Source organism: Leptopilina heterotoma, unplaced genomic scaffold (genome assembly GCF_015476425.1).
Source record: "Leptopilina heterotoma isolate Lh14 unplaced genomic scaffold, ASM1547642v1 Lhet_60, whole genome shotgun sequence".
Lineage (NCBI taxonomy): Eukaryota > Metazoa > Arthropoda > Insecta > Hymenoptera > Figitidae > Leptopilina > Leptopilina heterotoma.
In genome coordinates this window covers 3,512,658-3,539,000 of record NW_025111138.1, presented here as the reverse complement: position 1 = coordinate 3,539,000, position 26,343 = coordinate 3,512,658, and the positions used below count along the sequence as shown (strand labels likewise).

General features: G+C 28.6%; 3 protein-coding genes across 28 annotated transcripts in view; 2 read left to right on the top strand and 1 right to left on the bottom strand.

Moving 5' to 3' along the window:
- Positions 1-16,105, top strand: part of LOC122509423 (twitchin) — a 90,636-nt gene extending 74,531 nt beyond the window's left edge. For all 26 annotated transcript variants that reach the window (XM_043623490.1, XM_043623494.1, XM_043623504.1 and 23 more), the window contains 15 exons: positions 44-4,868; positions 5,335-5,468; positions 7,170-7,377; positions 7,494-7,646; positions 7,832-8,058; positions 8,304-8,594; positions 8,676-9,047; positions 9,201-9,257; positions 9,402-9,607; positions 11,555-11,696; positions 11,843-11,988; positions 12,254-12,410; positions 12,618-12,941; positions 13,063-13,176; positions 15,276-16,105. In XM_043623490.1, coding sequence (XP_043479425.1) covers positions 44-4,868; positions 5,335-5,468; positions 7,170-7,377; positions 7,494-7,646; positions 7,832-8,058; positions 8,304-8,594; positions 8,676-9,047; positions 9,201-9,257; positions 9,402-9,607; positions 11,555-11,696; positions 11,843-11,988; positions 12,254-12,410; positions 12,618-12,941; positions 13,063-13,176; positions 15,276-15,475 — 7,556 coding nt within the window. In that variant the 3' untranslated portion in view covers positions 15,476-16,105. The remainder of the gene's footprint in view (positions 1-43; positions 4,869-5,334; positions 5,469-7,169; positions 7,378-7,493; positions 7,647-7,831; positions 8,059-8,303; positions 8,595-8,675; positions 9,048-9,200; positions 9,258-9,401; positions 9,608-11,554; positions 11,697-11,842; positions 11,989-12,253; positions 12,411-12,617; positions 12,942-13,062; positions 13,177-15,275) is intronic.
- On the bottom strand, positions 13,032-22,365 carry LOC122509431. The gene is made up of 9 exons (XM_043623525.1): positions 21,963-22,365; positions 19,768-20,229; positions 19,373-19,556; positions 19,159-19,267; positions 18,916-19,037; positions 18,618-18,824; positions 16,328-16,635; positions 16,113-16,162; positions 13,032-13,167 (listed from the first exon to the last, which is right to left on the bottom strand). The coding sequence occupies exons 1-8, from the start codon at positions 22,164-22,166 to the stop codon at positions 16,142-16,144; spliced, it is 1,617 nt and encodes a 538-aa protein (XP_043479460.1). The 5' UTR covers positions 22,167-22,365; the 3' UTR covers positions 13,032-13,167; positions 16,113-16,141.
- A 196-nt stretch (positions 22,366-22,561) lies between these two features.
- Positions 22,562-25,181, top strand: LOC122509434 (brain protein I3). Its single transcript, XM_043623529.1, has 3 exons — positions 22,562-23,130; positions 23,408-23,523; positions 23,993-25,181. Exons 1-3 carry the CDS (start codon positions 23,058-23,060, stop codon positions 24,122-24,124), a joined length of 321 nt encoding a protein of 106 aa, XP_043479464.1. The 5' UTR covers positions 22,562-23,057; the 3' UTR covers positions 24,125-25,181.
- The last annotated feature ends 1,162 nt before the right edge of the window (positions 25,182-26,343 follow it).

The window sequence follows — 26,343 nt, the reverse complement described above, 5'->3', positions numbered from 1 at the left end:
GGAAATTTTCGCTATTTTTCTTACGTTTTTGATTTTTTTTTAGTACCTCCTGATGCTCCCGAGCAACCGAAGCCCGATCGCATTACAAAAGATTCAGTCACACTCTCTTGGCGTCCACCACGCAACGATGGCGGTGCCAAAGTTCGAGGCTATATTGTCCAACAGAAGAAGGCGAGAGGCGATGAAGACTGGAAGGACGTTAATGGTGTCCCAGTACCAGCAAATGTCTTCACCGTTCCAAAACTCACCGAAGGCGAGGAATATCTATTCCGAGTTATCGCCGTCAACGACATCGGACAAAGTCCACCCAGTCGTCAAAGCAATCCCATTGTCGTCGAGGAACAACCCAACAAGCCAATCATGGACCTCGGAGGCGTTCGCGACATCACAGTCCGCGCTGGAGAAGATTTCTGCATTCACGTCCCATACGTTGGCTTCCCGAAACCAATCGCCACCTGGTTCGCCAACGACATCGTCAAAGACGAAACCGACTCACGCGTTCATCAACAATTGGCCGACGACTACGCCAGTCTCGTCGTCAAGAACTCAAAACGCTCAGACGCCGGGCAATATCGTCTCCAACTGCGAAACTCCTCCGGCTTCGACACTGCGACCGTCAATGTCCGTGTCCTCGACCGTCCAAGTCCACCTCAAAATCTCCGAGCCGACGAATTCGCCGGCGATGCCCTCACTCTCTTCTGGAACCCACCGAAAGACAACGGCGGCGCAGAAATCACGAATTACGTCATCGAAAGACGTGAACCACGACAACTCGCCTGGACTAAGGTCAGTGGGTACGTAACAACTCCATTCATTCGTGTCCGAAATCTCGAAGTTGGTTCCCTCTACGAATTCCGCGTCATGGCTGAAAATCAATACGGAACCTCAGATCCAGTGACCACCATCGATCCGATCCAGGCTCGTCATCCATTCGATCCACCAGGCGCCCCGGGAGCTCCCCGAGGAATCGAAACCACCGAGGACAGCATCACCATCACCTGGACCAAACCTCGTCACGACGGCGGTTCACCAATCACCGGCTACGTCATCGAGAAGCGTCTCATGAACGACGACAAATGGATCCACGCCACCCAGGCCTACATTCCCGAATCAACCTACAAAGTCGGCGGCCTAATCGAGAACCACGAGTACGAATTCCGCGTCGCGGCCGTCAACGCCGCCGGCCAAGGCCCCTGGAGCTTGAGCTCCGACGCAATTCGCGCCAGCGCACCAACCTGCCCGCCAAAGATCACCAGCGACCTCAGCATCCGCGACATGACCGTCATCGCCGGCGAACCCTTCACAATAACAGTTCCCTTCAACGCTCATCCAAAACCAAGACCCCACTGGTGCATCAACGGCGAGGACGTCCTCACCGACGAGCGCATCAAATTCGACACCACCGACCACGCCTCCAAATTTATCAACAAAAAGGCCAAACGCTCCGACACCGGCAACTACACAATCTACCTCACCAACACCGCCGGCACCGATTCCGCCAGTTGCAAAGTCCTCGTCGTCGACAGACCCTCACCACCCCAGGGACCACTCGACATCTCCGACATCACTCCCGACACCTGCGCCCTCTCCTGGAAGGCGCCCTTCGACGACGGCGGCTCACCAGTCACCAACTACATCGTCGAGAAACTCGATCCAGCCGGTTTCTGGGTGAAACTCAGCAGCTTCGCCCGTCACACCCACTACGACGTCATCGGTCTCGAACCCAACAAAAAGTACAACTTCCGCATTCGCGCCGAAAACCAGTACGGCATCTCCGATCCTCTAGTCGCCGACGAGCCAATAACCGCCAAATTCCCCTTCACCGTTCCCGAACCACCGGGCAAACCCAGAGTCACCGACTGGGACAGCACCAGCATCACCATCCACTGGGACCGACCACTCACCGACGGTGGTTCCCGAATTCAAGGCTACAAGGTCGAGTTCCGCGATCCAGCCGACGATGCCAATTGGCGCATTGCCAACGACTACCTCGTGAAGGACACCAGTTACATCTGCTACGGTCTCCAATGCGGACACGAGTACGAATTCCGAGTCCGCGCCAAGAACGCTGCCGGTCTCAGCAAACCGAGCCCACCCTCCACGACCTTCAAGCTAAAGAACAAATTCAACGTTCCATCGCCACCTGGCACACCCCAAGTGGTCAAGGTCGGCAAGAACTACGTCGATCTCAGATGGGAAGCCCCGGCATCAGACGGCGGAAGTCGTATCACTGGCTACGTCGTCGAGAAACGGGAATTCGGCGGCAGCGGCTGGATAAAGTGCAACGATTACAACGTCACCGATCTCGAATACACCGTCCTGCATCTCATCGAAAAGGGCGATTACGAATTCAGAATATTCGCCGTGAACGCCGCTGGAAGATCCGAGCCAAGCTCGTGCACAACCCCAGTGAAGATCTGCGAAGTCGAAGGCGGAAAGAAACCCGAATTCGTCCGATCATTGCCGTTCAGTCAAGCTGTACCTTTGGGCAAGACCCACGTTTTCGAGTGCGAAGCGACTGGAAAACCGATACCAACTTCTCGCTGGTTGCGAAATGGTCGCGAAATTACCAGCGGTGGTCGATTCAAAATGGAGTCGATCGAAGGTGTGTACAGATTGGTGATCTCCGAGGTTTGGGACGCTGACAATGGTGACTACGTTTGTCAGGCTAGTAATCCGGTTGGAGTCGCGAGTACTTCCTGTAGACTTAAAATCGGAACTCCGCCTAGAATCGATCGCCTACCGGAAGATTTATATTTGCCCGAGGGCGATAATACGAAGATCAAGATTTATTACAGTGGTGATCAACCGATGGACATAAAACTATCGAAGGACGGAAGGGAAATTGTCGAGTCGACTCATACCAAGTATACCGTGTTCGATGAGTACTTGATCATTTTTATCAAGGATGTGAACAAAGACGACGCTGGTAGTTACGAATTGTCGATCAAGAATAAGAGCGGAAGTGTCAGTGGGGCATTCAATGTGAATATTACAGGTCTGCCCGGACCACCAACGGGACCACTCGATGTGACGAATATCGATAAACACACTTGTACCCTAACTTGGCATCCACCGAAATACGATGGTGGTTTGAGAATCTCGCACTATGTGATCGAGCGCCGGGATCTTAACTACGATAGATGGATTATCGTCACTTCGTTCTGCAAGGAGCACAGTCATGTCGTTCTCGGCTTGACGGAATATCAAGAATATTTGTTTAGGGTCATGGCGGTGAATGAGAATGGTATGGGACCACCTTTGGAGGGAACGAATCCTATAAAGGCGAAGGGACCGTTCGATCCACCAGGTCCTCCGGGTACACCGAAGATCATTCAGGTTGGCGGCGATTTCGTCAATTTGTCCTGGGAGAAACCGGAGACAGACGGTGGGGCTAGAATCCAAGGCTATTGGATCGAAAAGCGAGAGATTGGAAGTCAGACCTGGCAGCGTTGCAACGCGCTCATTAGTCTCACGAATCAGATGAATATCAATAATCTAATCGAGGGAAGGCAGTACGAATTCCGTGTGTTCGCGCAGAACGAAGCGGGACTCAGTCCGGAATCTAAAGCCTCGACTTCTGTGAAGGTGAAAGATCCTCTAGAAGTGAAAGCACCGGAAGTATTGAAACCACTGGCCGATGTCAATTGCGTACAGAATCATAATGGACACTTCAAGTGTGTCATCAGTGGATCGCCGAGACCGAACATCACCTGGTTTAAGGGAGCGAGGGAGATTGTGAACGGATCCCGTTATCAAATCTACTCAGACGGCGATTGTCACAATTTGATAGTGATGGACGTATTCGGAGAGGACGCCGATGAGTACGTGTGCCGAGCGGTGAACAAGGGAGGCGCTAAATCGTCAAAGGGCGAGTTGTTTATCATGACACCGCCTAAATTGAACGTTCCCCCGAGATTCCGCGATCTTGCCTTCTTCGACAAGGGACAGAATGTCGACATCAAAATTCCCTTCACCGGATTCCCGAAACCGAAGATCTCATGGGTGAGGGAGGGCGAGACGATCGAGTCCGGCAGTCATTACGCTGTCGAGGTCACTGAACGACATGCAATTCTCACAATTCGCGACGCTAATAAAATCGACTCTGGTCCATATCGCATCACTGCTGAAAATGAACTCGGACAGGACTCGGCGATCATTAAGATTCAAATCAGCGATCGTCCGGATCCACCGCGTTTCCCGGTGATCGACAACGTGGGTCATGATTCATTGGCATTGAGTTGGAAACCACCGCTTTGGGATGGTGGCAGCAATATCACGAATTACTTGGTCGAGAAACGAGAGCATCCAATGAGCAGTTGGATAAGAGTTGGAAGTACGAGATTCTGTACAATGGCTGTCAGTAGTTTGAGAGCTGGTAAGCAGTACGATTTCCGTGTGTTCGCCGAGAATGTTTATGGACGCTCGGAGCCGAGTGAAGTATCGCCATTGGTCACCACGAAGGGATCGATTAAGAGGGAATTCAAGAAGAAGGAATATAAGGTCGATGAGACTGGCAAGAGAATACGTGGACGAGACGATGAGAAGGTGCAGAATTATGATCAATTTGTGTTTGACGTCTATAGTAAATATGTACCGCAACCAGTGGAAATTAAGCATATTTCTGTTTATGATAAATATGATATTTTGGAAGAAATTGGTACGGGAGCATTTGGTGTTGTTCATCGTTGTCGTGAGAGAGCGACTGGCAATATTTTTGCTGCTAAATTTATTCCTGTGTCACATCTCATGGAGAAGGAGCTTATTCGCAAGGAAATTGATATTATGAATCATCTTCATCATCCGAAATTGATCAATTTACACGATGCCTTTGAGGACGACGATGAAATGGTCTTAATTTATGAATTGTGAGTATTTACTTTAATATTGATCGACTAAACTTATATTTTATCTTTCTTTTACAGTTTTCTTAAAATTTAATTAGCTACTAATTTAAATTAGTCGCGACTTTTCATTAGCTGCTAATTTAAATTAGTCGCGACTTTTAATTAGCTGATACTTTTAATTAGTCGCGACTTTTAATTAACTACTAATTTAAATTGATCGCGACTTTTAATTAGATGCTAATTTTAATTAGTTGGTACTTTTAAGCAGCAGCTGATTTTAATTAGTTACTACTTTTAATTATCTACTAATTTTAATTAGTTGCTACCTTTAACTAGCTAATAATTCCGCTAATATCTGCGAAAAATTCTATTATTAGCAAAATAATTATGGGAACAATTTTAGAGAAATTTAGAAATATTGATTAATCAACTTTATTAGTTAATGATCTCAGTTTGGTAACTTTTACTAAAAATTAATTTTTTACAGCTTATCTGGAGGCGAACTATTTGAGAGAATCACATCGGAAGGTTACTCGATGTCCGAAGCTGAAGTAATTAATTACATGAGACAGATTTGTGATGCAGTGAAACATATGCACGAGAAGAATATCCTCCACCTTGGTGAGTGATTTTCTGCTTTAAAAAATCTAAATTAAATATTTTTTATTAAATTAAATACCAATTTAACTAAAGTACTTACCAAGCAACTTATTTTGAAAAATAATTGAATTGCTTCGAAGAATTTTATTATTTTATGAAAATAATTGAATTATAGCGAAGAATTTTATTAAAATTTTTGAAAATCCTAATTAAATTCTTTGGAAGAATTTCTTTGAATTTTTTTAAAATAATGAGGTTTCTTTAATATAATTAAAAATTTTTAGAGTAATTGAATTTTATTAAAATTTTTGGAAAATAATTAAATTTTTCTCCGAATTTCATTACAATTTTCTAAAATAATTTAATTCATTTAAGGAATTTTTTTTAAATATAGAAAATAATTCAGTTCTTTCGAAGAATAAATTCTATTAAAGGTTTTGATAATAATTGAATTCTTTCCAAAAATTTCTTTAATTTATTGAATATAATCGATTTTGTTAATAATTGTAATTAATAATTTTACTCTTAAAATTTTATTAAAATTATTGATAAAAAATTAAACTCTTTTAAAAAATAATATTTGAGTTTTAGTAAATAATTAAATTCTTATGAAGAATTTCTTTTAATTTTTTTTTCAAAATATTGTAGTTTTTTCAATAATTTTAATTGAAAATTTTGAAAATAATTGAATTTAACAAAAAATTTTTTAATACTTTTTAAAATAATCGTGTTTGTTAATAATTATAATTAAATATTTCATTTTTAATGTTTATTAAAATTGTATAATTGAAAATAATTGAATTCCTGAGGATAATTTTATTACAATTTATAAAAAATAATTTAATTGTTGCGAAGAATTTTACTATTTATAAAAATAATTGAATTGTTCCGAAGAATAATATTAAAATTTCAGTCGAAATAAATTAATTTTATGTAAATATTTGGAAATAATTAAATTCTTTCGAGGAATTCTATTAAAATTGGTTTGAAAAGAGTTGAATTTCTGCAAAGAATTTTAATATTTATAAAAAGTAATTGAATTATTGCAAAGAATTTTACTATTTATAAAAATAATTGAATTTTTGCGAAGAATTTATTAAAATTTTAGGAAATAATTAAATTGTTTTAAAGAATTTTATAGAAATATTTGAAATAAATTAAATTCTTTCGAAAAATGTTATTAAAATTTTTTTAAAAATTGAATTGTTTCGAAGGATTTATTGCAGTTTTTAGAAAATAATTGAATTCTTTTGAAAAATTTTATGACGAATTAAGAAAAAAATTGAATTCTTTCGTGAAATTTCATTGAAAATAATTAAATTTTTGTAAAGATTTTAGTATTTAAAAAGGATTCATTGAAATTTTAGAAAATGTATAAATTTTTGAATTCTTACGTGAAATTTTATTAAAATTTTGTTGAAAATAATTGGATTCTTCCGAAGAATGTTATTAATTATGAAAATAATTGAATTCTTGCGAAGAATTATATTAAAATTTTTGAAAATATGTATAAACAATAATAATTAATTATGTACTTAATAAGTAAATTTTTTAAATTTTGATTATAAAATTATTCAAAAATTTGTATTTGAATTTAAAAAATTTTGTAATTTCCATAATAATAAATCTAATGTAACGTTCCGCGCGCTAGTTAATTAATAATTAATTAAGTTTTGAAAAGTGTATTTGATTGTTAACCGAAATATCATTTTCTCTCGACAGACATAAAACCGGAAAATATTATGTGTCAAACACGTAACAGCACGAATATCAAATTAATTGACTTTGGTCTCGCGACGAAATTGGATCCAAATGAAATCGTCAAGATCAGTACAGGAACCGCCGAATTTGCTGCTCCTGAAATTGTTGAACGTGAACCAGTTGGTTTCTACACTGACATGTGGGCCTGTGGTGTCCTTGCTTATGTTCTGTAAGAATTTCTCCATTTTATTTTCCCACTTAATCTCTAATTTACAAAAATGGTAAATTTCTGTATTTTCTTCTATATAATTTATAATTATTAAATTCGTCTAATTTTTTTATTAGATTGAGTGGCCTGTCGCCTTTCGCTGGAGATAATGACGTCGAAACTCTAAAGAACGTTAAAGCCTGTGACTGGGACTTTGATGTAGAATCATTCCGTCATGTGTCCGATGAAGGAAAGGACTTTATCAGGAGGCTACTTGTTAAGAACAAAGAGTACGTACTTGCGTTGATTAATAATAACACGAATCAATTAATTATTTTATTTTTGTATTTAAATAATTTAATTTCTACTACTATTTATTATTATACATAGAAATAAAATAGAAATTATTCGTTTCTATTATTATAACAGGAATTATTAATTTGAAAAGAAATTAATGAAATTTTTTTTCGAACAGAAAGCGCATGACCGCTCACGAGTGTCTTATTCATCCTTGGCTGAAGGGCGATCACACCAATAGAACCGAATCTATCGACAGCAATCGCTACAAGAACTTTAGAGATAAAATCCGTGCCCAATATGCCAATTGGGATAAATATATTCTACCCATCGGCAGGTTAGCTGAATACTCTGCACTCAGGAAACTTCTTATTGAAAAGTACAGGATAGAAGACACCACAATAGGTAATAATATTTTTTATTTCTTAAAATCGAGATTTTTAATTAGTTTTAAATTATTTAAATCAATTGCAAATGATTTAAATCAATATAAAGTCAATAATTTAATTTTAAATCAATTGGAAATCAATAATTTAATTTTCAATCAATTGGAAAGCAATAATTTAATTTTCAATCAATTTGAAAGCAATAATTTAATTTTAAATCAATTGTTAATCAATTTGTAATTAATAATTTAATTTTTTGTCCAGATCGTAGACAAGCGGCTCCAAGATTCGTCATTAAACCGCAAAGTGCCTTCTGTTACGAAGGACAGAGTGTCAAATTCACATGTCGCGTTATCGCCCTAGCACCGCCTGTTCTCACCTGGTTCCACAATAATCAAGAACTCCGTCAATCCGTTAAATTCATGAAACGATACATTGGCGACGATTACACCTTCATTATTAATAGAGTGAAACTAGAAGACAGAGGAGAATATCTCATTAGGGCGGAAAATTCGTACGGCTTCCGAGAAGAAGTTGTATTCCTCAACGTTCAACGTAAGTTTTTCTCTATATTTTTTGTACTATTTTACGTATATATGAAGAAATAATCATAAATTTTTTATTAATGTTCTGCAGCTATACCTAAGGAGATTCCTGCATATCGTCGAGAATTGCAACCAATCCGAAGACGTGAACCACTGCCTTATCACTGTTGGGTGGAAACGACAGAATGCGCACCGGACTTCACTTTCTTACTCAGACCTCGTGTTATGCAAATAAGACAGACTTGCAAACTTTTGTGTTGCCTGAGCGGAAAACCACCGCCATCGGTCAAATGGTACAAGAACCAGAAAGAACTTTCCAAATATGAATATTCGATGACACATACCGATGGTGTTGTCACGATGGAAATCGTCGATTGCAAACCGGAAGACAGCGGCAAATATCGTTGCGTTGCCACCAACAAGCACGGCACTGATGAAACTAGCTGCGTTGTTATTGTTGAAGGTACACATTTTTTTCATTAGAGACTATTTTTAAGTTTAAATTCGAAACCAAATTGTTTCCCATATTAATTTAGATTTATTAATTAATAAAATTAAGTAATTAATTATTAGTTACTAAATTATGAATTTAAATAACAATAATATTTGCTTAAAGGTTCCGGCGAAACAGAAGAAGAAATTCAAATGGCCCATGACTTTTTGCATTCGGGAGGTAAGATTGGTTTTATCGACTATTGGAATAATTAGGAATATTTTCCATTTAACTAAATTCTCGTAACTAAATAAATAGAGTAATTTTTTATTGACTCTAGAGAAAAGTGAAAATTTTTTAAGAATATTTATTAAATAATTTCAGAACGTAAGTTCATTGAACATCCTCTAAAACCACCAATTCAACCAATCGTCACAGTACACACTTCGTCGGGATATAGTGGTTACTCCAGTAAGACAACTGGACAGGACATGTCGCGTAATTATTCTAGTTCCTCGTCAGCGTACAGAGACACCTCCAGTTCATCAACTCTCCAACAAAGTTCAGCAGTCGACAAATCTTCATCGAAGGTAAATTTTGATGATTCAATATATAGCAAACATTCCATTTTACTTTGAATAAGTAAAAATTTAATGTTATTAAATCAATCTTATTGTTAAGTTCTTCTTCTTAACTTCTTCATCAGCTGATTAAAATGAATCTATATTAAAAATTAATAATCTTAATCTTTTTCTTCTTCATGAGTTAATTAAAATTAATCTATATTAAAAATTAATAATCTAAATTTTATTTTTCTTTCTCTTCTATATTAATAATCGATGTATTAAATTCTTGCTAAGAATTTTATTAAAATTTGTAAAAATAATTGAATTATTTCAGAGAATTTTGTAAAATATTTGAAAATAATTAAATTTTTTCGAGAAATTTAATTACAATTTGTAATGAAAGTAATTGAATTCTTATACAAAATTTTATCACTATGTTTAAAAATAATTGAATTTATTCTAAGAATTTTATTAAAATGTTTTTAAAAAAATCAATTCTTGCGACAAAATTTATTCAAATTTTGAAAACAATTGAATTCCCTCGAAAAATTTCATGGGAATTTTTTTAAATAATTGAATTCTTTCGAGAAATTTCATTAAAATTACATTGAAAATAATTTAATTCTTGTGAAGAATTTTATTTTAATTTTTGAAAATAATATTATTACTAAAATTATATTAACAATATTATTTTTTTAATAATTGTTTTGAAGAATTTCTTTCAATTTTCTTTTTTTAAATAATGGAATTCTTTTGATAATTTTAATTGAAAATTTTCAAAGTCATTATGAATTTTATAAAGAATTTCTTTCAAGATTTTAAAATAATCATGTTTGTTATTAATTATAATTATTGAATTTTTACTATAATTTTTAGAAAACAATTAAATTTTTCTCAAAAGTTTATTACAATTTTTTTACATAATTTCATTCTCTCAAGGAATTTTATTAAAATATTTAAAATAATTGAATTTTCTCGAAGAATTTCTTTAATTTTTTGAACATACTCAATTTTGTGAATAATTGTAATTAATAATTTTATTTTTTTTTTTCATTAAAATTATTGATAGGTAATGAATTCAATTCTTTTGAACAATTTTAATAAAGTTTTTGTAAATAATTAAATTTTTTTGCAAAATTTTATTACAATTTTTAGACATAACTGAATTTTGCTGAAGAATTGAATTATTATTTTTGAAAATAATTGACTTCTTAGAAACAATTTAATTAAAATTGTATTGAAAGTAATTGAATTCCTTTGAAGAATTTTATTATTTTTGAAAATAATTGTTTTCCTTTGAAGAATTTTATTATTTTAAAAAATAATTGAATTGTTTTAAAGAATTATATTATTTTTTATAATAATTGAATTCTTTTGCAAAATTTGATTACAATTTTTATACATAATTGAATTCTTGCGAAGAATTGTATTATTTTTGAAAATAATTGAATTTCTCTGAAGAATTTTATTATTTTTGAAAACAATTGAATTCTTGCAAACAATTTAATCGAAATTGTATTGAAAGTAATTGAATTCTTTCGAATAATTTTATTACAATTTTTAAAAATAATTTAATTCTTACTTTAAATGTTAGTAAAATTGAATTGAAAATAATCGAATTCCTGCGAAGAAATTTATTATCTATAAAAATAAATTACGTACTGAATAATTAATTTTTTTTAATTTCGAATCTGAAATAATTGAAAAATTAGAAGTTGATATTTAAAAATAAAGAAGTTTGTAATTTGCTAAATAATAATAAATTTAATACCGCGTTTCTCTCGTTACATTTGCTACTTAATAATAATTAATAAAAAAACTTAAACTTAAACTTAATAATAATAATTGTTGTCTGTATTTTTATAGTATTTATATTTTACTATTAATTTATATATTCATCGACTTAAAAAAATATTCCAAAAATGTATTCAAATTTTCAAAAAATAATAAATATAAAATAAAAACTTGCAGATATCCACTGAGATAAGCGGAAAATTGAACGAATTGGCATCAACACCTGCGGTAGAAAAGAAAACGGCGAAGAAGTACGGCAGTAAACTCGATACAACCGGCAGTCCATCAAGGTCAAGGAGTGCAACTAAAGAATTAATTCGTAAGTGAATTTTTTGTAAAAAAAAGAAAATATTTTATTTCTTATTCTTTGATCACAAAACGAAGGCACGAGGTATATAAACTTATTTACATGAGTCATTTGTTTTTTCTTTTTTCAACGCTTTACATAATTAATTTTGGTTCTAGATCCTCCAGACGACGCGTCGATGTGTCCACCTAAATTCACTCAAGAACTGAGTGACATAACAATCGACGACGGAACTAAACTCGAATTAGTCGCCAAAGTTGAAGGCGATCCAGAACCACAAGTGAGCTGGACGAAGAACGATAATGTGAGTTTAGAAATTACATTTAAAATAAAATGATTACATTTTCAATAATTCAATATACTTGAATACTCAGTAATACTTCTTTCTTTTGATCGCATCTTTTTTTCTAACTTTTAATTAACACATTCTCTATTTGATTTTTTTTTGTTTATTTTTTACAACCGAATATTTATTTATTAGTTACTTTAGCGAATCTGTGCTTATTTGTTCGGAATAAATAATGAGATCTCTTTTTTTTGGCTTAACTCAATACGATTTTGTTTTGCAGCCTCTGAGCTCATCGGAAGTTATGGATCTGAAGTACAAAGGTGGTATCGCGACTCTAACAATTAAAGAAGTCTTCCCTGAAGATGAGGGCACTTATGTTTGTACGGCAACAAATAGTATTGGTTCTGTGACAACAACTTGTAAACTGACAGTCAATCGTAAGTACAAATTAGATAAAAACAAATCCTTACCTAATCTAACATTAAAAAGTTCTATTCTACATTAAAATAGTAAAACTTGTACATTGCAACCAAATGGCTGCAACTTTAATTTTATACATAAAAATATACACTAAAATAGTAAAAAAAAATCTAAATTACAATATTAAAAATTCGAATATTGAAAAAAAATGATTAATTACATAGCAATGGCAGCAGCGGAAAAACCGAAAGAAGAAGAAGAAGTGGAGAAGGCACCAAAAATAGTCGATCATTTGAAGAGTGCCGCTGTCATTGACGGCGAGTCCGTTACCCTCAGTTGTCGAATTATCGGCGCAAAGAAGTTTGATGTCGTTTGGCTACACAATAACAAGGAGATAAAACCAAGTAAAGACTTTAAATACACGAATGAAGCGAATATTTACAAGTTACAAATCGCCGAGATCTTCCCCGAGGATAGCGGTACATACACATGCGAGGCCTTCAACGACATAGGAGAGAGTTTCTCGTCCTGTACCCTTAATGTCCTTGGTGAGTAATTAAAAAAACAAGATCTTCTCATTTTTTTTAAATTTAAAAGAGAATTTCAAAGAAATTTTGAACTAAAATCGTCTTTACTTAATTTTTTTGTGTTTTGATTTCGATTTTCCAGTTCCCAACGAGGAACCCAAGAGTCCAGTGTTCACGACATTCCCACAGTCGGCAACCGTGAGTGAAGGTGAAGCGGTTAATTTTGCTTGCCAGACTGCAACTGCACCTTTAAAAGGTAATTTAAATTTATATTATAATAATTGTTTAATTTACAAAATGCTTAATCGACCAACAAAATATTTTATTATAGTACTTAAATCTAATTTATTAATTTTCTTTAGTTTACACAAAAAATAGAATAGAATTTATTTAGTATATTAACAGAATTAATAGAATAAACAAAAATAATAGAATAATTAACAGAAGTAATAGAACAGGGTTGCCATCAATCAAAATCTGATTTTACTTTCCCCTGATTTCTAAGACAAAATTTTGACTTTCTTCCTGATCCTGATTAAAGAAAGAAAAAATAAAAAAAATATTCTGATGCACTCTAAAAATAATTAGATAAATAAAAAATATTTGTAATACACTTATTTTTGAATATTTTTAATTGCAAAATTATTCAGTACATCAAGTCTATTAAACAAATATTTAATATTATTATTTTTCCATGGGAATTAAAATTTTTGCAAAAATTACAAATTTCATTTCTTCTGAAATTCAATAATTTATATAAAAATCACTGTTAGGTATTTCTCGAAAATTTTCCTCAAGATTTTAATTCAATTATTTTCTAGAATTTTTAACTAAAATTCTTCTTTGAATAAATTATTTTTAATCATTTTTGAGAAAGTTCCTTTAGAATTCAATTATTTATTTAAAGAAAAAGAAAGTCGTATCACTTTTGTATTTATTAGTTTATCTTTATTAATTCAAATTTAATTCTTGCATTGAATTTTATTAAAATTCGGGAAAATAATTTAATTGTTTTGAAAAATTTTATTAAAATTATCTTCAAAATATTTTAATTCATATCTAAAGAAATAAAATTCTTGAGATTAAAATTTTTAAACATAATTGTATTTTTTGAGAAATTCCATGAAAATTGTATTGAAAATAATTGAATTCCAGCGAAAAATGTTATTATTTATAAAAATAATTTAATTCTTGCATATTTTTGCGACAAATTTAATTCAAATTGTATTGAAAATAATTCAATTGTTAAGTTAAATTTTATTAAAGTTTAATAAAAAAATTAATTGAATTCTTTCCAGAAATTTTATTAAAATTGTATTAAAAATAATGGAATTTCTCTGAAGAATTTATTACAAATTTTGAAAATAATTGGACTCTTTTAAAAAATTTCATCAAAACTTTTACAAATAATTGAATTCCTTCGAAACATTTCATTATTTATGAAAATAATTGAATTCCTTTGAAGAATTTTATAATTTTTTAAAATAATTGAATTCCTTCGAAGAATTTTATTATTTTATTATTTTGAAAATTATTGAATTCTTTTGAAGAATTTTATTATTTTGAAAATATTTTAATTCTTTATTGGGAGAATTTTAATTTTTTTTAAAAATAATTTTCTTTTGAAAAATTTTATTATCTATGAAAATAATCGAAAAAATATTAAAAGAATTCAAATTCTTTCATATTTTTTCGACGAATTTAATTCAAATTGTGTTAAAAATAATTCAATTGGTATGTTCAATTTTATTAAAATTTATTAAAAATAATTGAATTCTTTCGAAAAATTCAATTAAAGTTGTTTCGAAAATAATTTGAAGAATTTATTAAAAATTTTGAAAATAAATTAGATTGTTATGAAGAAGTTTTTTAAACTTTTGGATAATAATTAGTAATAATAATTAGTTAGTTAATAAATGAATTTTTTTAAATTTTGAATCTGAAATTATTCAAAATTTGCTAGTTACTTATAAATTAAATTATTTAAAAAATAAATTCAATTTCAATTCTGTAAAGTTCAATTATTGTTAGAAATTGATAGAATTTCAAGTTAAATTAAATATTTTCAATATTTATAAATGCTGCTGGACAACAAAATTCAGAATATTTTATGAATTCTAAAGATTTAATAGTTATTCAGTTCTTTTGATAAAATTCCCTGACTTTTTCCTAATTTCCCTGATCAATTTTAATTTCCCTGATTTTCCCCTTAATTCCCTGATTTCCCTGACTTTTGGCAACTCTGTAGAATAATCAACAGAATTAATAGAATAATTAACATAAATAATTGTTAATAATTAATATTATTAATTAATTATGCTTATTGAATCTAAAAGAAGAAATGATTTATTTTAGTAACGTGGCTGAAGGATGGTAAGCCGATTGATGAAACGAGTAGCAGGTACACCTTCAGTGCGGACGGTGAAACGTCATTCAAATTAAACATAAAAGCATGTACAGCTGCGGACGTTGGACAATATTTAGCACGTGCTATTGGCAAAAAGGGTGAAACGAACGCCGCCTTCGCACTCAATGTCACTGCAAACGATCTCTGAGTCTGTCGTTAATCAGCCTCAATCATTTACGACTCATTAAATAAAAAACGAAAAAAAAATACGAGAAAAGAACGCAACTGAAAAACGAGAGAACAGTTACGTCAAATATGACATTTACCATTAATAAAAATAAAATATCGAATACAATGATAAAAAAAAAATGACCTGCTATCGATGCAGAGTCGACGAAAAACTAACGAACAATTAAAACACGATAATCGGAAGCAGGTCGTAAGAATGTCATCGAGTATGAGATAAAAAATATTCATGCATGGAAGTTGAAAGGATTCTTATTATTATTATTATTCTTATTATTATTATTACTTATTACTTATTTATTACCGATACAGCGTTTACAATTTACGCGACTTCATGCATCGTGACTAGAATTCGTTAATTTTTTATTTTCTTCTTTTCTAACGTGATGAGGAATTTAATTTTAATAGAATTTTGCCAGCATCCTCCAAAAAGAACATCATTTATTCTAGAGAAATTAAATTCTCCCTCCCGTTTGGAAGGAGAAATAGAAAAACAAAATGCTGTCAACCGTGTAATCATACGCACGTTATATTTGTTTTAAAGACTGCTTCCACTATAAAATATACGATAAAATAAAAAAATAATTATAAATTCTTACCTTAATTGCGAACAACAACCCATTCTCACTCATGAACTTTCCTCATCAATCTGAAAAATAATTTTCAAAATAATTTCATAATAATTTAAATAATTTCTTAATACCTAATTTAAAAAAATTTTTAAATAATTTTCAAAATAAGAATTTTATTAATATTTTAGAAAATTGTAATAATTTATTAGTTAGTAACTGGATTTTTTTAAAATTCTTATTACCAGCATATATAATTTATCTGGATTCAAAATTCGGAAGCATCCAACGTTGCTCTTGAAATATACTTTGGAATGTCTCTGATCGACGTAACTTAATATTGGTTTGTAAGATCCAGATGCATCACCAACTCTTACTCCCATTGTCCCATTATTATTAATAAACCATACAAAATGGTTATCTATCGTTAAAATATTAAAGCTTGATCCAACAGGTATTTCTCCATGAGTCACAAATGTAAAATTACTCATTCCACTGATTTTTTCAATAACGCAAATTTTCACTTTTATTGACTCCTCACGTTTAGTTTGAACTGGAAAAATACAGAAACAGAAAAAATATTAATAGTTTAAAAACAATATTTATTTATTTAGATATTAATTTTTATTATTCACGATTTATTCATTAATAATATGATTCATTAAAAATAAAATTATTATTGATAATAATTAATTAATAATAACTTTATTTCTTAATAATTAATTAATTTTAATACCTACGATTCATTAATTACTAACAATTATTAATAACTAGCAAATTTTACGCGCGAAAGCACGCTAAACGTGATATTCCATTTATTATTGTTATGCAAATTACAAGATTTGTTATTTTCAAATATAAATTTTTAAATAATTTCATAATCAAAATTTTAAAAATTCAATTAAAATTAAATAAATAATAATAAAAATTAAATTAACAGTTTATTTTCAAAAATTTTAATATAATTCTTCGTAAGAATTCAATTATTTTTATATAAATAATAACATTCTTCGGAAGAATACCATTATTTTTATAAATCCTATTAAAATTTTTTGCAAGAATCCAATTATTTTTAACATAATTTTAATAAAATTTAGCGAAAGAATTAATTCTTTTTATAATTCGTTATATTTTTCATTGATTCAATTATTTTTATAAATAGTAAAACTCTTTGCAGGAATTCAATTATTTTCAAACCAATTCAAATAAAATTCCTCAGAAGAATTCAATTTTTAAAAAATTTTGTAATAGGTAATTATTATTAATTTTGTAATTGAATAAATTCAATTATTTTTTGAAATCTTTATGAAATCTATCGAAACAATTGAATTATTTTTATAAATAATACAATTCTTTGCAAGAATTCAATTATTTTTATAAATAGTAAAATTTTTTGCAGGCTATCAATTATTTTCAAAACAATTTTAATTGAATTTCTCGAAAGAATTGAATTAATTTCAAATATTTCTATCAAATTAAATTATTTTCTAAAATTTTTAAAAATTCTTCGAAACAATTCAATTATTTTTATAAATACTCTTTTTTTTATACTCTTTGTAGGAATTAAATTACATTTAATCCAATTTATATACAATTGTACGAAAGAATTTAATTATTTTCAAAAATTTCCATTATATTCAATTTCAAACAAGAATTTAAAATTCTTTACAGAAATTCAATTATTTTCGAAACAACTGTAATTGAATTTTTCGAAAGAATTGAATTAATTAAAAATATTTCTATAAAATTCTTTAAAACAATTCAATTATTTTCTAAAATTTTAATAAATTCTTCGCATTGATTCAATTATTTTTATAAATAGTAAAATTCTTCGCAATAATTCAATTATTTTTATAAATATTAAAATTCTTTGCAGAAATTTAATTCTTTTCAAAACCATTTTAATAGAATTTCTCGAAAAAATTTAATTATTTCCAAATATTTACATAAAAATAATTTATTTCCTAAAATTTTAATATTATTCTTCGGAACAATATTCAATTATTTTTATAAATAGTAAAATTATTCGCAACAATTAAATTATTTTTATAAATAATAAAATTCTTCTTAGGAATTCAATTATTTTCAATACAAATTTAATAAAATTCTTCTTCATAAAATGCAATTGCTTTCAAAATTTTCAATTAAAATTTTTAAAGAAACTCCATTAATTTAAAAAAATTCAAAAAAATTCTTCAAAAGTATTTAATTAGGATTTTTCAAAATTGTAATAAAAATCTTCGCGAGAATTCAATTATTTTTATAAATAAAAATATCCTTTGAAGGAATTCAATTATTCTCTTCAAATTTTTTGAAAAGATTCTTTGCAAGAATTCAATGATTTTCAAAACATTAATTTTAAAATTGAAAATATTATAAAAAGAAAATTTTTAAATTAAGTTAGAAAAAAAAACAATCAACATCTAACTTCAAATTGCGAACAGATTACCGGAATACAACGATTATTAATATAGAAGAAGAAGATTAGGTATTGACTAATGATTATTCTTTAAAAATAAAATAGAAGAAACTTACTAAAAGCGTATAATTTGGTGTCATGGGATAATAGATTTCTAATTGCAAGTTGACAACTATTTGCAGCAATAATGACAGTCCATTCATTTTTTTTAACATCATAACTGTGTACTCCATCAACAGCAATGACAATTCTAGTATTGACAACACAAAAGGGTGGTATATCGGTGAACGTGAAAGCTGCATCCTTTCCTTTCGTCCAAACTCCTGTTTTTCAATACAGTTCGTTTTGAATTAGAGATATTCCATTCAAAGATACTAGTAAAAAAATAATAGTAAACAAATAATAAATCAACACCTGTATGAATGTCTAAAATGTGAACGGAAGTCAATTTTATACGATATTTTCCCACACCACCGATAAGCACCAATTTATTTCCAACAAACGTTGCGACCATATGTCGCCTTTCTTCCAGTAATCTAGAAAACAGAAAAGAACATCTCGATAATAATTTTAATCCAATCTATATTAATTAAATAATTAATAATAACTTTAATCTAATTCATTTTTATTTAAGTTGAAAAGTGAAAAAAATAATACCTTTCTACTCGGTACCATTTTTTAGTGATTAGACAGAATCGCGTGATATAAAAGTTGAATGTGCCGTGGCCCAAAAATTTTTCACCACCAACAATATAAATACTGTAACCTAATTATTGTGATAGATTAAAGAAAAAATTATAATTAGAAATTTTTTGATAAATGGCGATTGAAGTAAAAAAAAAAAGAAGTTTATTGGTAAAAAGAAAAAGACCTCTGCCAACAATCTGCGTTCCATTTTGAGTATAAATTTTGTAGCCATCAACCAATTTTGCCAATTCCTCTAGACGATGTCCGTCCCATGCGAAAACGGTTGCTTCTTCAAGACCATTGGAATTTGATCTAAATCCGGTGACACAGCTCAAAACTCTGGCTTTACATTCGCATGGTTTGTCACTCTGTAATGTATAAAAAAAATTACAGTCACTGTAATTTTACTGAACAATCATGCACAAATCTAAAAAAGTATCCAAATCGTAAAAAAAGTAGTAAACAGTAGATTTTAGTAAATGAATACGAGAAGCCAGTAAAATTTATATTAAAATTAACTTCTTTCCAAAAAAGGAATTTTTTAATTTTGAATTTTAATAAAAAGAACAATTAATTCACCTGTGAACTATCCTCTGAACTTTCAGAATCCCCCTCAGATTTCCTCTCATTTCGCTTGGCCCATTCAGTTAAAATCCTCCGTCGATGAGCCTCTGACGATCTTAAATTGGCATTATTGACAAGCGAAAAAAAATTATCCTTCGGCAAACTAATAACAGACTCTTCAGGTAAATGTTCAAAAATATCTAAACAAGTGGCAAAAACAACTTGTTTCAAATTATTTTGATTCAATTCCTCGGCGAGGAACCATAATTCAATCAAATTATCACGTTGCAGCCATTTATGTATAATAATATACGTTAAACTGTCAAGAAGATTGTCCACTGCATAGAAGGAGGCAAATCGAAAAAGTTCTAAAAGTTCTCTATAACATCTATGCACATATTTTGAAATAACCCTGTTATAATAGTGGCCCCAAATATCATCAATTAGATCCTCGTCATCTAGCCAATCGACAAATGTCTATTAAAAAAAAGAAAAAGAGAAAATAACATTAAAAATATTAATAATTATTTTATTATTTAAACTAGCAAATGATACGCGCGTTATTCCATTTATTATTATTACATACATTAAAAATTTGTATATTTTCAAAAATAAACATCAATTTTTGAATTATTACAAATTTAAAATTTAAAGAATATTCATTTATCAAATATTTTTGTTTATTATAATTCAAAAATTATAATAAAATTTGTCGAAATTCGAAACAATTCAATTATTTTTATAAATTGTAAAATTCTTGGCAAGAATTTAATTATTTTTGTAAATATTAAAATTCTTTGCAGAAATTTAATTATTTTCAATACAATTTTAATGGAATTTCTAGGAAAAGAGTTTAATTATATTCAAGATAATTTTAATAAAATTTCTCTAACAGATTCAATTATTTTTAAAAATTCTAATAACATTTTTCTAAACAATTCAATTGTTCTCAAAAGTTTTTAATAAAATTATTTATAAATTTCAATTATTTTCAAAATTTTCAATTAAAATTACTTTAAAAAAATTCATTATTTTTACGAAATTTAATGAAATTTTTCTAAATAAAATGTAATTATTTACAAAAATTCTAATAAAATTGTTTAAAAGAATTTAATTTTCTTTGAATAATTTTAATATTTCAATTTAATTTTTAAATTTTGTTATAAATGGTACTTGACAAGAATTCAATGATCTTCAGTACATCGACAATTTAATTATTTCTGAAAATAATTGAATTCTTGAATAGAATTTTATTAAAACTTTTTCAAATAATTGAATTTTTGCAAAATTTAAAAAAAAAGTGAATTTTTGAGAAGAATTTTATTAAAATTGTATTTAAAATAATTAAATTCCATCAAAAATGTAATTATTTATAAAAATAATTAAATTCTTGAAATGAATTTTATTAAAAGTTTTTTAAATAATTGAACTCCTGTGAAAAATTCAATTATTTTTTTAAATAATTGAATTTTCTCTGAGAATTTTTACAAGATTTTTAAAAATAATTGTAATTTTCGAAGAAATCAATTAAAATTGTATTGAAAACAAGTAAAATCCTGATAAGAATTTTATTATTTATATTTAAAAATAATTGTATTTTTTACGAAGATTTTTATTATTTATAAATTAACTTTCTGCAAAGAATTTTATTACAATTATTGAAAATAATTGAATTCTTGATAAAATTCAACTACTTTCAAAATTTTCAGTAAAAATTAGTAAAAAAACTCCAATATTTTCAAGAATATTGAAATAAAATCTTAAACACAATTTAATTATTTTATAGAATTTCAATAAAAATCTTGCCAAGAGATAAATTATTTTCAATACAATTTCTGTCGATAAAATTCTTGAAATGTATTCAATTATTTTCAAATTTTTTTTATAAATACTTTACAAGAATTCAATGATTTTCAGTAGTTTAATTTTAAATTTTTAAACATTTAAAAAGAAAAATTATTATTTCAAAGAGTTTTAAACTGCGAACAGATTACCGGAATACAACGATTATTAATATAGATGTTTATTTTTGTAAATATTAGAATAATTTACAATAAAAATTATAAAAAGGGTAAAAAATATATAAGTATGTACGTGTTAATTAAAACAGGTTTAAAAAATGCATGTGACAGATTAAATTTAATTCTAAATTCTATATTTACCTTTTGTGTTTATAAACATGTGGTAGAATATCAACTGATTAAACTAACCTTGAAAGTCTCGAGATTTACTCTATATTCTATGTCAAATTCCTTTTTATTACTGTCGCGATAATTCCCTGCAAAAAGTCTATTAAAATAAAGACTTTCATTCGAAAGTTTTGTTTTATTCACTTTAAATGGTACTCCTCTTAATTTTAAAACAACAATCTCTTCTTCCATTCCAAGTTGAAGGGACAATGCCGGTTCGTCCATATCAATATTTGCCTTATTATTTTTCTATATTAAAATTAATTACATACACTAACAGTACTCAGGACATTTATTAATTTTGCGCACAATTCACTAATTTAAAATATATTAAAATGTTTAATAAAATGAATAAAATCAATCCTAACCACTACTGTGCAGGGTCTGTGTTTTTTTACTGATTTTTTGAGAGACTTGACAGTTCGACTTTACCGACAGGAGATAAAAAAAGCGCTAAATTTAAACTTTCAATTTCTAATCTCTTATTACAAGATTACAAGATAAATTAACTGTTAATCAAATAAATCGAATAAATATATGTATTTATAAATAATAAATAAATAAGCAGACTATTAAATAAATTCTAAATATTTTTGCAAAAATTATCTTCTGTAGGTAAATATAACTTCGCCGCAGCAATGGAGATTGTCGAGTCGAGTGACACTCATAATTAAAAAAGAAAACAGTAATTTAACGTTTTTTTTATTAAAAGTAAAGTGATTGAAAGCGATTTTTAACACACATATAATCTTGATTTTCATATCAAACGGAGAAAATATACGAAATCGCAATTGATAAGAAATACGTCATTGTCGGCAACAAAAAAAAGGTCGGTGCGCCTTTAATGAAAAATATTCCGATATGACGTCCCAAAGGTTATTTAATTATTAATTATTTATCAATTTATGTATCCAGTGTGAAATTTCAAAAAGTGATAATGTGCTTGACTTTGTTGCAAACAATTATTTCTTGTTTCTCGAAGTCAACAAAGTGATAATTATAATAATAGTGATCAAGACTTTTCTCGAGTTAAAAGGTAAAAACGGTGAAAAACAATTTGCAAATACGCGACATATCATTGATTAATTTGTTACTTTGAAAAATAAATTAAAAGAAATGGCTACAGAGCGAACTCCTCTTACGGATAAAGAAACACCACCACCACCTTACACTCCAATTGCACCTCAACGTACGTATTTTATTTGATTTTTATAAATAAATTTAGAGATGAAAAGAAAAAATAAGTTTTAAGCAAATATTAACTAATAATCGACTAATAGTTGACAAACAGTCGACTAATAGTTAAAAATTGTCAACTAACAGTCAAATAATAGTAAACTAATAGTCAATATTATTGTATTTTTGAATATTATTGTATTGACTTATAGAAATATATTTCAATATTTTGCCTTAAACTTTGTCTCTTTTGCTTTATTTGTTACTAATAATTAAATATATTATTGCAGCAACCTGGCAATCACCTCCTGGATATTATCCGGCTTCGACAAATCCTTATCAACAAGCATCGACGACAATTGTCGTTCCTGAAATTATTCTCGTTGGTGCTTGTCCTGCTTGTCGAGTGAGTCACATTTGTTCAAAAATAGTTTTCCATTTATAGTTTCACGAAAAAATTTTCAATTAATTTCAATACTCACGGATTAAAATTAAAAGTTTCCTTCTTCTTATCTTCTTTGCTTTTACATTTATTTTCTATTCTTAGAAACGAGAAAAATCGAAATTTCTTATCGTATTTCATTTATAACAATTTCCTTTTGAAATTTTGAAATTGAATTTTCAGACGATTTCTGTAAAATAAAAAAATAAAAAAAACATTAAACATTATAAAGTAAATTAAATAAAAAATTTAAAGTCATTCACAATAATTTGTCCATTTGTTGATGAGAGAAAAACAAAAAAATAATTGTAAAATGGAAATAATTAACTAAATTATATAGCGAAAAACGCTTTTGTGAAAATATTAGTGAGAGAGCATAAAAATCATTTATTTTATTTAAACGAAAAATATTACTTATTCCTTTTCTTTGCAGGTGGGTGTTTTAGAAGACGATTACACATGCCTCGGTATTTTTTGTGCAATTTTTTTCTTTCCAATTGGAATTATATGTTGTTTATTATTGAAAAATAGACGTTGTTCCCATTGCGGTGCATATTTTGGATGAAATTCTCAACTTTGAAATTGATAATTGAAAACGATATTTACAAAACCTTGAAAAGAAGCGAAAAAAAACCAAATTAAATTACTATACTTTGAATATAAAATTATTTCAAGAAATCAAGAAATAAGTCCATTATTTGAAGAAAATTCTCTATTTTTGATAAATTTATTTAAAAAAATTCAAGAGATTAAGTATTAATAATAGCAGAGGTTGGAAAAATTTTCACACATATTCAAATACTCTCTACATTCCAATATAATTAGATAGTATTATTATTCGATAAATATTCATTAATTGAAAAAGGAGAAAAAAAATTAAAAAGAAAATAAAAGCAACCAAGTGCTTTTTTTCAAAGGAAAAAAAAGAAAATAATGTGATAAATTGATTCGAATTTAAATTCAAATAAAACAATGAGAATAAGGAAAAATTGAAAACAAAATTAATTGAAATTAATTTAATAATTTAATAAATTTAATAAATTTAATTTCAATTAATTTATCGATTTATTAAATCGAATCTCGATGAGTTGACAATATTCGCTTGAACTGTGTGCCATATTTTTTTTTCTTTTCTGTTTTTTTTTGCTAGAAATATGAAATATCCAGTTAAAGCTCATGCGAACCAGGAATTAGAGCAAAATATAAATTATACATAATATGCGTATAATATTTAAAAGATATTTAATATTGTTGATTAGTTTTATCGAGTTCTATTAAACTTAATTTAACGATTTATCAAGATTATTTAATTTAAAAAAAAAGTTCCAATAAAAGAAAAAATTTTTTTTTAAGAAAAAAGTTTCAAAAATGAAAAGGTCTTTTTGGAACTTTTATTGGAAAGAAAAAGGTTTTTTTTAAATAATTAATTATTTTAAAAAAACCTTTTTGTTCTTTTTTTGAAACTTTTTCTCTTTTGAAACTAGAATTTTCATTCTATAACTTACAAGAATATTCAACGTTAAAAATTAATCTCAAATTTACAGCAGGCAAACTTGAAGGGAGCTAAAGTTTGATTACAATTTATCCCACAATTGTTTATTAATGTGCAATAATTTTATCGTCTACGTAAATTCTATATTTTGTAACGAAACTTTTAAGAATAATTTCAGATCCAAAGAAATTTCTTTTCGAAATATTTGTTAAAATTTCTTATCAAAAGACTTTTTTAGACCTAAAGAAATTTCTTTTTGAAATATTTGTTAAAATTTCTACTCAAAAGATTCTTTCAAATTTAAAGAAATTTCTTTTCGAAATATTTGTTAAAATTTCTTATTAAATAGCAAAAAAATATCAAGGGGAAAAAACTGGATGAAAATTTTGAAAGAATTCGAAAATTACTATTCTGTAAAAAATTAGAGTATATCTAGTGTAAATATTATTTTTAATTTTAAAAGTATAAAAATGATTCTAAAGTTCTGAAAGTTCAAAATGAATGATATTTTATTTCTTTTTCAAATTTAATATTTTTATTACAATAATTTTCCGTAACTAGAAAAAAAAATTGTTTTCAAATGTAAAATTTAAGTATGCAATTTTTACTTTGCAATCAATATAATAATTTCTGAAAATATTTCCTTTACTTGAACGTTCAAAACTTTATATGTTTTGGATCTTTTTGTGGAGATTTAAAAAAAAATTTAAAAGCTAAAATAAAAAAAGCTTTTAAAAAAGAACGATTAAAAATATTTTATTGAAAACGTTTTCGTCATAAAGAACAATACACGGAAATTAATCAAAAAGTTACGAGATTTTAATTTAAATAATTAAGTTGATTTTAGAAACGAATATAATAGCAATAAAAAAAAATTTTTAAAGAACGAAAAAATTTGTAAAAAAAAAAAAATTTTACGAGATTTTCATAAATTTTATAAGAAAACAAAATCTATTTTTCTTAATTATAAGCTAAGTTTTTCCGCAAGGAATTTAGAAAATATGTTTGTAGACAAAAAAAAAGCTTTATATCTATTATTATACTGATTAATATAGAGTGTATTTTGCTCAACAAATTGTTTCATTTTGGCGTAATCCAAAACTTACACGACAATTTCATTTAATTGCCCTTTTGTTCTCCAATTTCGACCCTGACTTTGACCTTAAATCCCTCAAACTGACAATCAGAGTTCACTTCAATATTTTTTTTCAGCGATTAAACCCAAGAACAAATTAATTTATTTAATTTAAAAAAAAAATTTTCACGACGCAAAAAAAGGAAAATCGTAAAAA

Excerpts from the sequence above, each read along its gene's own strand:
- LOC122509431 (XM_043623525.1), bottom strand. The coding sequence starts at position 22,166 with ATGGACGAACCGGCATTGTCCCTTCAACTTGGAATGGAAGAAGAGATT. Across the intron at positions 19,268-19,372 it reads AACGCAGATTGTTGGCAGAG|GTTACAGTATTTATATTGTT; the intron begins GTCTTTTTCTTT and ends CACAATAATTAG. Across the intron at positions 16,163-16,327 it reads CAGATAAATTATATATGCTG|ATTGATGAGGAAAGTTCATG; the intron begins GTAATAAGAATT and ends ATTATTTTTCAG.
- LOC122509434 (XM_043623529.1), top strand. The coding sequence starts at position 23,058 with ATGGCTACAGAGCGAACTCCTCTTACGGATAAAGAAACACCACCACCA. Across the intron at positions 23,131-23,407 it reads CACTCCAATTGCACCTCAAC|CAACCTGGCAATCACCTCCT; the intron begins GTACGTATTTTA and ends ATATTATTGCAG. Across the intron at positions 23,524-23,992 it reads GTGCTTGTCCTGCTTGTCGA|GTGGGTGTTTTAGAAGACGA; the intron begins GTGAGTCACATT and ends TTTTCTTTGCAG.